The sequence below is a fragment of the Eubalaena glacialis genome, chromosome 1 (genome assembly GCF_028564815.1).
Source record: "Eubalaena glacialis isolate mEubGla1 chromosome 1, mEubGla1.1.hap2.+ XY, whole genome shotgun sequence".
NCBI lineage: Eukaryota > Metazoa > Chordata > Mammalia > Artiodactyla > Balaenidae > Eubalaena > Eubalaena glacialis.
Window position 1 is genome coordinate 13,727,215 of NC_083716.1, and position 12,673 is coordinate 13,739,887.

At 35.4% G+C, this 12,673-nt stretch overlaps 1 protein-coding gene across 1 annotated transcript in view; it reads left to right on the plus strand.

The window, feature by feature from the left end:
* Nucleotides 1-12,673, plus strand: part of PDZD8 (PDZ domain containing 8) — an 88,699-nt gene that overhangs the window by 48,542 nt on the left and 27,484 nt on the right. Inside the window, exon 3 of the mRNA XM_061190983.1 lies at nucleotides 3,463-3,565. Within this exon, the coding sequence (XP_061046966.1) occupies nucleotides 3,463-3,565 (103 nt within the window). The remainder of the gene's footprint in view (nucleotides 1-3,462; nucleotides 3,566-12,673) is intronic.

Below are 12,673 nucleotides of genomic sequence, written 5' to 3' on the forward strand. Positions count from 1 at the left end.
TGTAAAGAGTAGAAGTGAGTATTGTGGAGTGCTCTGACATAGAATCAGAAGTTGATCTAAAATCAGAATTAATAAAAGCAGTATCTATTTCAATGGCAAAATTAAATTCAGGGTAATCAGACAAAATATTTTCATCCTTAAGAAAAGAAATAAATATCTGAAGCAACATAGAGCCTAACAACCCAACCTAAAGGTGTTTTTGGAAGTACTTTTAATAGTTGATCAGTTGCTTTTAAAATGAAAGTTTTCTGTATCTGGAATATTTGTCACAAAACAAAGATCAAGGCTATCTGATAGGGCAGTTAATGTTTCATGTACTTTAAATTTTCATTGTTAAGAATGATAACTATTAAATGTTAATTATTTGTGGTATTTCAATATTTTAAATGATTTTTATTTGGAATTTATTTTAAGGGACCCTTCTTTTAATATTTTCTGTTATCAGATGTCAACATCAGATAAAAATCCATTTTATATTTTATTGAAATACATAATCTTATTGCAGTGTATTGATTCATAGTAAAAATAAAACAAGCATTTATTATTATATCTTTTTGTAACAAATCTCTGAGACTTTTGATATAACCCTAATGAACGCTCATTATTCTTTTTCTCTTTAAACAGCTTTATTGAGATATAATTCACATACCATACAATCTATCCATTTAAAGTATATGATTCAGTGTGTTTTAGTATGTTCAAAGGGTTCTACAGCCATCATCACAACCTAATTTTAGAATATTTTTGTCCCTCTCAAAGAAACTCCATACTCATTAACAGTCAATTCCTAATCCCCCTACTCCTCCTCCCCCAGCCCTTAAGTAATCAATAGTCTACTTTCTGCCTCTATAAATTTGCCCATTTCCAGACATTTCATACAGTTTGTGGTCTTTTGTGACTGGCTTTTTTCACTTGGCTTGTTTTCAGGGTTCATCCATATTGTAGCAGGTATCATTACTTCATTTCCTTTTGTTGCCAAATAATATTCCATTGTATGTATATGCCATGTCTTATTTACCTATTCATGAGCTGATGGACATAAGGGTTGTATTCACTTTTTGACTATTATGAATGATGCTGTTATGAACATTCATGTCAAGTTTTGTATGAATGTATGCTTTCATTTTTCTTGGTTATTTACCTAGGAGTGGAATTTCTAGGTCATATGTTAACTCTATGTTAACTTTTTATGGAACTGCCAAAATATTTTTCAAAGTGGCTGCATCATTTTACAACCCCTCCAGCAATGTGTGAGGTTTCTAGGTTCTCCACATCCTCACCCATACTTGTTATTGTCTGTTTTTTAATTAGCCATCTAGTGGGTATGAAGTAGTATCTCATTGTGGTTTTGATTTGCATTTCCTGATAGCTAATGGTGTTGAGCATATTTTCATGTGCTTATTGGCTTTTTGCATATCTTCTCTGGAGAAATGTCTATTCATTTTCTTTGTCCATTTTTAAATTAGGTTATACTAGGTCCTTACGAGATACATGATTTGCACATATTTTCTCCCATTCTGTGGATTGTCTTTTTGCTTACTTGGTGGTATCCTTTGAAGCACAAAAATTTTAATTTCAGTGAAGTCCCATTCATCTATTTTTTCTTTTGTTACTTGTGCTTTTGGTGTCCTATCTTAAATCATTGCCTAATCCAAGGTCACAAAGATTTGCTTTTATGTTTTCTTATTAGACATTTAGGTCTGTGACTTATTTTGAGTTAATTTTTGTTGTACGTTTTTAAAATGTAAAAAAAGGTGTTATGAAAAATACAGAATGACTTATGATTTCAGGGGGAGATTCCCAGCATTATGCTTTCTTTTTTTTTTTTTTTTTTTTAAAGTTTAATTTTTTATTTATTTATTTATTCATTTATGGCTGTGTTGGGTCTTCGTTTCTGTGCGAGGGCCCTCTCTAGTTGCGGCAAGTGGGGGCCACTCTTCATCACGGTGCGCGGGCCTCTCATCATCGCGGCCTCTCTTGTTGCGGAGCACAGGCTCCAGACGCGCAGGCTCAGCAATTGTGGCTCACGGGCCCAGTTGCTCCGCGGCATGCGGGATCTTCCCAGACCAGGGCTCGAACCCGTGTGCCCTGCACCGGCAGGCAGATTCTCAACCACTGCGCCACCAGGGAAGCCCGCGTTATGCTTTCTTATTCCTGAATCCTGTAATATCTGTTGAGAATTTGAGAGTACTAGCTGGTGCATAGCCTTCTCTGCATGACCGTAAAGACCTTTAGGTAGTTTGCTCTTTTGGACACATGGTGGCAGCAGAGCTTTGATGAATGAAAATTCTCATTTTCCTAAACTTAGTATTTTATACTTATGAATCTTCTTAATGCTCTTGGCAGTAAATTGTTGAGCAGTAAGTTTAAATTGCCTTTCAGATTAAAAATTATTTAAATTTATGAACTTTTTTTTGCCATGAGTTTATTCTGATTTTTCAGGTTATGAAGCCAGTTTGTGAAGTATGGACATGATTTGCTTGAGTTCTCCAACCTTAGGACACAATTTTCTCTTATTACTCTAAGGTCTTTTATCCACTTTTCTTTCATTATCTCACTCCTATCCCTATAATCTTCGTGTAGAGATAAAGTAATAGAGTAGCAGTCAAAATGTTGATTAATGCTAAAGATAGTCTCAAACTTACTCCTAAAAAACATTGGCAGACTTACATTCTGGCTTAGAAGATAGATAATATAGAAGTTGAGCATGTGGGTAACAGTTTTTTCCTTCAATAAGAAAAACTGCTTTATGTCATCTCAAGATTGGACCCAAGATTTCCTTTTTAGATCTGAATATTAAACAGTAAAATTAAGTGATACAATTATTCCCTGACAGTTATTTTCAAGATAATAGAAATAATAAACATTTATTGAGCACTGACTGTTTGCTAGACACTATGCTAAATGCCTTATATGCATTGTCTTTTATTCTCACAACAGCTCTAAGAGGTAAGTTTTATTTTTGGCCTGAATTTTCCAGAGGAAGAGATGGGTTTAGAGAAGTTAAATAATTTGCCCAAGGTCACATTAGTAGGTAGAGATGTACATGTATGTATGTGTGTTCATAGCAACTATATTGTACTATTTTGTGTTTAATTTTTATAGATATGGTATCATACTGTATATATGTATCACTCTGCAACTTATTTTTAAAATTCAAATCTATAGCTGATTTGAAAATCTATAGCTTTTGCTACTGTGTATAGATATCTGGTCAATTTGTTTACCTCATGAATAGGTACTACTTTCTATTTCTTTGATTTAGCTGCTGAATAACAACTTGTCCTAGAATTTCACCTAATTTTTAGCTTTACTTTTCCAGTAGAGGGTATACAAAGTGTTTAATTAAATTTTTCCTCTGTTAACAGAGTAATTTATTACTTTTTAGTATAATGATCAGAAAGAAAAAGTTTAATACATATAATTGGTATAATAGTCCCCTTGTTTTATTTTATACTGCAGGTTACTTATTTTTGGATCCTACGACAGAGAGGCAAATATTCATTGCACTCTTGAGCTGAGCAGTGGCGTTTGGGAAGAAAAACAAAGGAGTTCTATTAAGATGGTAAAATAGATTTGCATAGCTTTACATCTGTATAAAGTTTATATTCTATAAGTGTTGTTTTATTAATATTTCTGTATCCTAGAGTTATTTTTGGTCATATGCAAATAATTATGAATAGCTCTTATTTGTCTTGTTGCAATATATCCATAATAAAATGAATCATGTAAAACTATAGTATTAATTGCTTGCATAAGAAACCTTGTCTAACTAATTTTCCTTTTATAACTTTAAAGTTGTTTCATAGTTGTGGAATCAGAAGGAAATGATTCTGAACACCTTAGAAAGCATGTAAATTCAGAGCATTCATTCATTCATCAGATATTTCATGAGCACTTACTTTGTGCCAGGCACTGTGTTAGATGCTGGGAAAACAGTTCAAGACAAGAGACCCTGTTTTTGTGGTGCTGTCATAGGGGAGAGGTTTGATAATCGTCTGCCTGTAGAGAGAAAGGATTATAGGAGGATGGGGTAAACCTGAAAGATCAGATCAGTTAGGAGGTATTTAGGGGGAGGTGTTGGCTACTTTAACTAGGTGGTAGCCAAGGAAATGGAAAGAAGAGAATGGATTTCGGACATACTTTTGGTGTGTGAAGGACTTAGAGTTCCAGTTTCTTTTTTGATCTCTCTCAAAAGAAACTGTCACCTAAATTGCAAGACTTTGAAAAAAATGTAAAGGCTTTTAAAATATTTTAAGTGCTATAATTAAAAATACACAGAAACAGTGCTTTACTCTCAACATGTTTTTTAAATTTTATTTATTTATTTTTGGCTGTGTTGGGTCTTCGCTGCTGCATGCAGGCTTTTCTCTAGTTGCAGCGGGCGGGGGCTACTCTTCATTGCTGCGCCACGGGCTTCTCATTGCGGTGGCTTCTCTTGTTGTGGAGCATGGGCTCTAGGCGCATGGGCTCTAGAGCGCAGGCTCAGTAGTTGTGGCCCACAGGCTTAGTTGCTCCACTGCATGTGGGATCTTCCCAGACCAGGGCTTGAACCCATGCCCCCTGTGCTGGCAGGCGGATTCTTAGCCACTGCACCACCAGGAAATGCCCTCTCAACGTGTTTTAATTGGACTTGTTTGGGTTCTTTGGATTCCTAAATGAGTAAAAATTGTCACTAGTTATTAGCTAATTTGTTGAGCTAATAACCAACAACCAAACAACTCAACCAAAGTTGAGTTGGTGTTTTCTGAATATTCTGCATAGCAGTTTTAATAGCAGTTATGTTATGCTTCTTGGAATTTGCATAAATCTAGTTGTCTATTAAAGATTTTAGAGCATTTATCAAGATGTTGTCTACAGAATTTCTTTATTAAGCCCATGAAGTTTCACAATGAAAATAGAATCCCGGAATTTTATGGCTGAAATAGGGAAAAAAAAAAAAATCAGTGTCCTAAAGGGATCCTCAGCCTTTTTTTAAAAAGAAAATTTATTTAATTTACTAAGCATATACTGAAATATTGGGCTGGCCAAAAAGTTCGTTTGAGTTTTTTTCACACCATCTTAGGGTTTGGTAATAATAAAATTCCAAGAGTGCTTTTGGAACCCCTAGACCTCTCCAGAGTTGCTTTTAGTCTGTTTTAAGGTAAGATCTATTTAGTACATCAGTAGTTTTTTGCAGGAATAAATTATAGTTGTGTTCTTTAAAGCTGTATTTAGTAAGTTCGATGTTTAGCTGTTTCTATCACATTTAACTCTTGGTGGCAGTATAGCAAATCCTATGATTATTATTTGTAGCCAATATTTAGGAAAACTCTCTCTCTATTATGTCTTCATTATACTGGTGAATAGGTACTTTTGAACTGTACTACCTAGCTGTTTTATAGTAGTAGTAATGTGCTTTTTGGTATTTCTGGGATAGTCTGTTATTCTTCATAGCATTTTTAAAAAGTTACAATTCTCTTAAATAGATACATAAGCATATTGCCATGCTGTCAAAAATTATGACTTTTAATGGTTATGTGGTATTTTTTTGGATGCCTCTTTGACTTTTAAATTGTTTCCAATTTCTCCATGTAATAATTGTGAACATTCTTATATAAAAAATTGAGCAGTGTGAAATTCTTTTGGAATAAAGAGAGTAATTTTAATGAGTATGAGAAAGTAGGGAGAAGTAAAGCTGGAAAGGGAAGATGGGCTGATCCCCAGAGTTTGAATGTATGAAAGTAGTTGGGAGAATAGGATTTGGGGCATGGGAATGACAGGGTCAAAATAGTTTTTTTAGGAAAATCTCCCCTTTCTCTCATGGTTGTTCATGCCACCTTTAAGTTACGTCTCAAGCAGTTTGAAGCAACTCCTCAGAGAAAATAACCAGCTTTATAATTTGTTCTGAAATAATAAATACATGAAAAAGCAGTATTGTTTTGTCTAGGTATGAAATGGTCATAACTTGCCATTGCAATTGGCATTTTCAGTTTCCTTTATTATACTTGCAAAAATATGAGATTAGACAGCTTTAATATTTTGTAGCAAAGGTTAGTAAGACTTTAATCTTGAGTCATAATTTTAGATCTTAGCATATGTCATAGGTAGTTTTGGAGAAGGAATTCTAGGTTACTAATTACATCTGGTGTCAAAAATGTCAGCAGCACTGAAGTGTCTCCAGGCACTAAATTACATATGTCTGAATTTAATAACTCTAGGGAGGAGAATTAGAGTGTTTCTCAAGATTACATAAAGCATTACAGAATAGGATTTGATAATTTGAGATACATTGTAAATTTGGCTAGCAAAAAAGTACATCATTTTAAAAAAAAGCATGCTAAAAAGTATTTGAGTTTAGAAGCTATCTTTGTATAAATAAATAATTCAGGTTTAAATCAGTTTTTTTAATTTTGAAATGTATTAAGTGAAGTTAGCCACCAATTTCAATGAATATGCAGAATGAAAGAAAAATTAATTACGTATTTTAAATATGCCTTTGAGTTTTTCAGACATTTTTTAAAGCATAATGTACCTTATGCTGTTAAATTAGGGAAGATCAATAATAGATGGAAAGTTTTAAATTTGTAGTATTTGCACAAATATGGGGGGGTGGTGGAGATGGGTTGGGCAGGTGTGGAGATGGAACAGTTGTAATGCAATAGCTGCGAGTCCTAGCAAAATCTAATGAATAGTGGCTTAAGCAAGAAAAGGAATTATCTGTCTCGTGTGATAAGCCCTGGGTTAGTATGGCAGCTCAGCAATATTGTAATCAAGGAGCATGGCTCTTATTGGCTTTCTCCTCCATCATCCATAGCACAGGGTTTTTGTCTCCATGGTTGCAAGATGGCTAATGCACCCCTAGGTATCCATCTTTCAAGAAAAAGGGTGAGGCGTAAGGCATGCCGAAGAGACATGTCAGCCAGGTTTTGGTTTTTTAAAATGCTTTCCTAGAAGTTCCACTTATATCTCATTGGCTAGAACTAAATCACGTGGCCTCCCCCAGCAGTAAGGAAGTATGGGGAATCATTTTAGTTTTTCAGCCTTAGTAGAGGTAGAAGGCAAGGGAAAAAGAGTTACTAATGCGTTTTAGGAGGCCAGTCCACAGTCTTGCCACAAGAAAAATTCAAATTTATTTGATGACTTTTTATTTTTAATGGAATTTTTCTTGAATTGGGATATCAGGGAATAGTTGAAAAGAAGAATTTAATAAATACCCTGCATAGGACCTACTTCCTATTTATTAGATATCTGAGGAAAGTTTGGATCAAAATCAGACACTTAGGTCAGTGCCCTGCTTATTAGCTCATTTGCACAATGAAAGAGCTCATAGGGTAAATGAGGTACTTTGTGGTAGTGTTTGTTCCTTAAAAATAATAAATAAGGAAGATTCCTCCTGAGAATCCCATAAGATTTGATAGCAAATAAATTAGAAATTAGGCTTAAACAAAAATTATAAGATCATCTTGCAAAAGATGAGAGAGCCAATACTAAAAATATGTTTACCTACACCAAAAGAGACAAGGCACTTTATGATTTATTTCAGTCTGTTGCATTATGCAGGTTTGGCGATGATAATTTGCTTCCCTTTCACTAGGGAAGAAAATTCAAGGAGTCTTCAGATTTTAAAAAAGTTTCAGGCCATGATATTTCAGTAGGAAACTATGAAAACAACTGTATAACTCTAGAATTTATAGTACTTATCAAATAACATTCACAATAAAATTAATCTGACATATTAAACATATTGAGTATACATAATCATTATTATATGCATGGTAAAGCAAACAGATCTCATAAATGTCACATAGACACACATAGTTTTTAAGAGGGAGAGATCCTGAGTCTTACCCTCCCAGAGTTGGAGTTCCCTCATCTTTCCACCCACTTGCTTTACCCTTAGCCCCAGACATAAAATAGGTTATCAGTAAATGTTCTTTTCTCTTACTCTCTCTCAACTATCCTGCCTGTGCCATCCATGTCTTCTCTTCTATCATTTATCCCCACTGTCACTGGAGTCTTCAAACATTGTTTTATTCTTGGTGCAACCTGGAATTCTTGAGGCCATTTGGAGAGAAGAGAAGAAGGCACCATGAATATGAGCTGTGGAACCTCTGAATCTGGGAGTTCTGGGGTAGAGGAAAAAGCACTAGGGGCCTTTTGGCATCCAGCTGTTCAGTCTAGTTCTTTCCCTTGTTCTCCATTCTGAATAAAAGGAGTTATGAAAAGAGTTTTAATTTTAAAAACAAGCTTTTTAATGTACATTTTTTGATACTAACCCTATTCCCTCTCCTTCCACCCTACCACACTATGCACTCAGACACTTGATAGCAATTGTCCTTTGTAAGGGTCAAGTCTTTCCTTCTCTAATTAGAGATAGAAGGCTAAAAATCTAACTTGTTAAGTCAGTCCATTGGCATAAATATGTCACTGTCAAAGAGGAAGGAAGAATATCGATTTCTTCCTTTGAAGTGGAGATGAATTAGAAAAGAATCTTCCCTGAATATATTAGGTGGACAAAAGAGAGATCCTGGAACTGTCATGTGTTCATTGTAAAAAGAAGTAGAAGCACTTCATGTAGCCCAGTATGCAGGTACCAGAGGGAACTATGGTTAAAGACATTAGGAAATGTCATATTTCAGATCTGTCTGAAAAATAAGAAGTAATAAATCCCTGAAAAGCATTCAGCAAACAACTTGGGGAGAGTCCATAAATAATAATTTGGAGCTCTTAATCAGAATGAATGTTTTCCTTTCAGAGGGTTATATGGTGTCAGCTGGCAACTTGAAATTGGCCACTGCTATAAGAAGGGCTTTAGATAGGGTCTACTGCACCCAAAATTATGAAATCAGAAGAATTATCTAGAGTCTAGACTTTATCTTTTTGTTTGATTTGAGTGGTACTTTTCCTTCTTTGTACTGCTGCTTCCCTATCAGAACCTCATTTTTTTATATATATAAATTTATTTATTTATTTTTGGCTGCGTTGGGTCTTCGTTGCTGCATGTGGGCTTTCTCTAGTCGCGGAGTGCGGGGACTACTCTTCATTGCGGTGCGCGGGCTTCTCATTGAGGTGGCTTCTCTTTGTTGCAGAGCACGGGCTCTAGGTGCGCGGGCTTCAGTAGTTGTGGCATGCGGGCTCAGTAGTTGTGGCTCGTGGGCTTCAGAACACACACTCAGTAGTTGTGGTGCACAGGCCCAGTTGCTCCACAGCATGTGAGATCTTCCCAGACCAGAGCTCAAACCCATGTCCCCTGCACTGGCAGGCGGATTCTTAACCACTGCGCCACCAGGGAAGTCCCAAAACCTCATTTTCTGAAAGGATCTGATTCTGAGAAATAAATAATTTATATCAGGTTCCCTTCCATTTTCTTTTAAACATACCCTTACAATTAGACATTTGAAGAGATGATGCCTACTTTCTAAGAACTGTCAGTGTAGGAAAAGAGACATGTGAACCAAATATGTCACATATGTAATACTTCAGAGTCTATGAAATATTGATACTTTTACCGTATACAAAGAGCCAAAGTCTTTTGCCCGTAGGATCTGTACTTGCTCCCTTAAATCCCACTACCTCGAACAAAACTAGACTGTGTGTGGTATTCTGATAATTAGGAGACAATTTGGGAGTGGTGTTAGTGGAATCATTTTAGAGCAGAGGCAAGGAAGGCTCTGAAACTATGGGGAGATGGAATTTGAGTGGAAAGGCCTTCATAATAAGATCAGCCATGTTTAATTGCCAAAAATTGAGCCTGATAATGTGCCTTATAGAGTTCAGTGAGTCTCCCTTTACTTCCAGAGTAGAGGTTAGGGCCACTGAATACAGGAAACATTTGGTAGAGGGAAAGTAGTCATTTTGGAGAAAATACAATGTATAGGGAAATCTTTCCTGTCTAATATGAAGATGCCAAACAAGCATATAGAAGAAATGGAAACAGTAAATGCATTTTCAACTTTCAGAAAGCTTTTGATGAAGATCCATACCAGAGGTTCCCAAATCATCTAATTACTAGGAGAATATTTTGTCACAGATAGAGCTGCATTAAGGATAGGGGAAACAGGGTAAAAATGACCAGGTGTGATATCCTGAATGATTGAGTCCAGGACTTTGATCAGTTTTCACAAATGATCTAAAATAGCACTGTCCAATAGAAATAAAATGCATGCCACTTAGGTAATTTTAAGTTTTCTTGTAGCCATATTTTTTAAAGTAGGAATTAACAAGTAAACAATTTTAGTAATCTTTTATTTGACCCATACACCTAAAATATTGTCATTTCCACATGTAGTCAACATAAAAATTAAGGAGATTTTTTTTATAGTCTTTGAAATCTGGAGGATATTTTACACTTATAGCACATCACAATTCATCCTAGCCACACTTCAAGTGCTCAGCCACATGTGGCTAGTGGTGACTGTATCAGACAGCACAGATGTAGAGGGAGCAATGTACAATATAATATTCAGATTTGCACATGTCATTAAACTTCTGTCGATAAAACATGACAAGTTAAAAGGTACAAAATTGAGAAAGCTCTCTCAGGACAAATATGTAAGAAAGAATTCCAAACTGCCTAAAATATGTGAGATCTAGGCTCCCTAAAGAAATAGACAATATATCATTGTACCTCCAAAACAAGACAACTTTTCATTAGAGTGGGTGTCACAAAATGAATATGCTTATTTTAAAACTATGAAGTTCTCAGAGAGAATAAATTATTTGTACATTTCTGGTTTCTATAATACAAGAAATTTATAATTGCTAGATAAGGTGGGGAGAAAGAACTGAACTTTATATGGAAGTGAGATAGCCATATAAAGATAAATGGATGGGAAAAAATTAATGTTCTTCAGCTGAAAAGACAAAGGTGGGTGAATGATTAACGGAATCATATAAATATACAAAGTAAACAATAGAATGATCAACAGATTTATGGAGCAAGGAACTAAGTCTCTGGGTCTATGAAGATAAATCTCATAGCGCTAATGATAATTACATGCTAAATGCTAAAAGAAGGGCACTTAAAAGGTCTTTGGTAATACTGCATACTACGTACTTGCTGATAGACTTTGCAGGAGCACAAATATGCCATATTCTATTTATGCTATGTGTCCTGCACCTAGTAGAATTCCTGGCATGTTGCAGTTGTTCAATGAATGTCCTGGGAGGAGGGAGGGGAGGATAAGTGGCCTTCATGGCCCCATACTTCTCACAGGACAGGCTCACCATGCTTCCAGCTTCTGCTTGATGCTCCAGCCCCTGGCCTCACCTAATACTACTTCTTCCCTCTGTCCTTCCAGCCGAAGGGTGGTAGTGACTATCTGAGACAGAGTTGCTTCACTGTCTCCTGTTTGGTTCTCGGTTCTTCCATCACTGAGTAGCCATTTCCTCCTTTTAAAGTCCTTCTGTTTCAAATATTTATGTGTGTCTGCCTTCTTATCAGTCCCTAACTGACTCACCAACCAATCATCATTTCTCTGGGAAACTTTTCCTAATGAGCATGAAACTCTTTGTTAATATTTATCACAGTTGGGAGTTTTCATTTATATTTGTATGATAATTTGATTGGGGTTATCTCTGCCAGTATCTTCCTTTACAGCAGATACCATGATTGTTTTTGCTTTCAGCACTTGGCATTTAGTGGGTATTCAATAAATGTTTTTGGGAACACTGAAGCTGTCTGTTTAGCTATGAGCCTCCATTTACCCTTAACCTTTTTTCTTCCAAACTTTCAGCATGACATAGTTACATTTCTGTCTCTTTTCTTCCTTCAAGGCTATCTCTGATGTATGGTTTAAGCAAATAAAAGTGTTTAGGTTGAGGAGGTCCACAAAGTTAGATTTACTGCTCAATATTCCTTCTGTATAAAAAGCCTGGTTTTTAGAGTGAGGAGTTTACAAATATGGTACATAATGGTATAATGGCATTATTTAAAATATCAGAAGAACTTCTTACCCAATGCGTGTAGTTCAGCATAGCCTAAATAAAATGACTGTGGGATCTAAAATTTTACTTGCCTTACTTCCCTTTTATTTTTGGAGAGTTTTAGAAGTTCTTGCTGAATGATATTTGTCCATGAATTATTGAGTGTACATACAAAGAGTCTCAAAGAACTCCCTAAAGAACTGTGGTTTCAAGTAAGAACATCAGAGACAGATAAATTTATAAATACATTAGGCTAGATGCTTCAGAGTTGGCATTTTGGTGTGTTTGTTTAAGGCCAGATGCCTTGCAGATAGTATTATTTGGTGCTCCTATTTAACCATTTGCCATTTACAGTCTTAATCTTGTCAAAAGGAAGAGAAAGATTAAAGCAAATAAAGCTTTTTTGAAAATGTCAGTTTTTATGAAAACTCTGGTTTAGTTCCATTTGATAATATTTGCAAATACAGTAGGGACCAAAGAAATTTTAACCATATGTAATGTTCTATAATTTGGCTTCTTAAATAAACTAAATGCCTTTGAGCTTTAGTAGTAAATCCTATTCAGCATTTCCACTCTTAAAGTTCATCTTGGTTAGAAATGAGGGATGCAGTTTTCTGTCTCATATTTTCTAAGTGTGTTTAATATGATTGTGAAATTCTGTGAAAAGAGTAGAAACTTAGGTTAAAATATAGAAGTGTCTCCAAATCAAGTCAGTGTAAGGCACTGGGTATGAGAAAGAAGAAACTGAGTATGAGGTGCAAGGCAA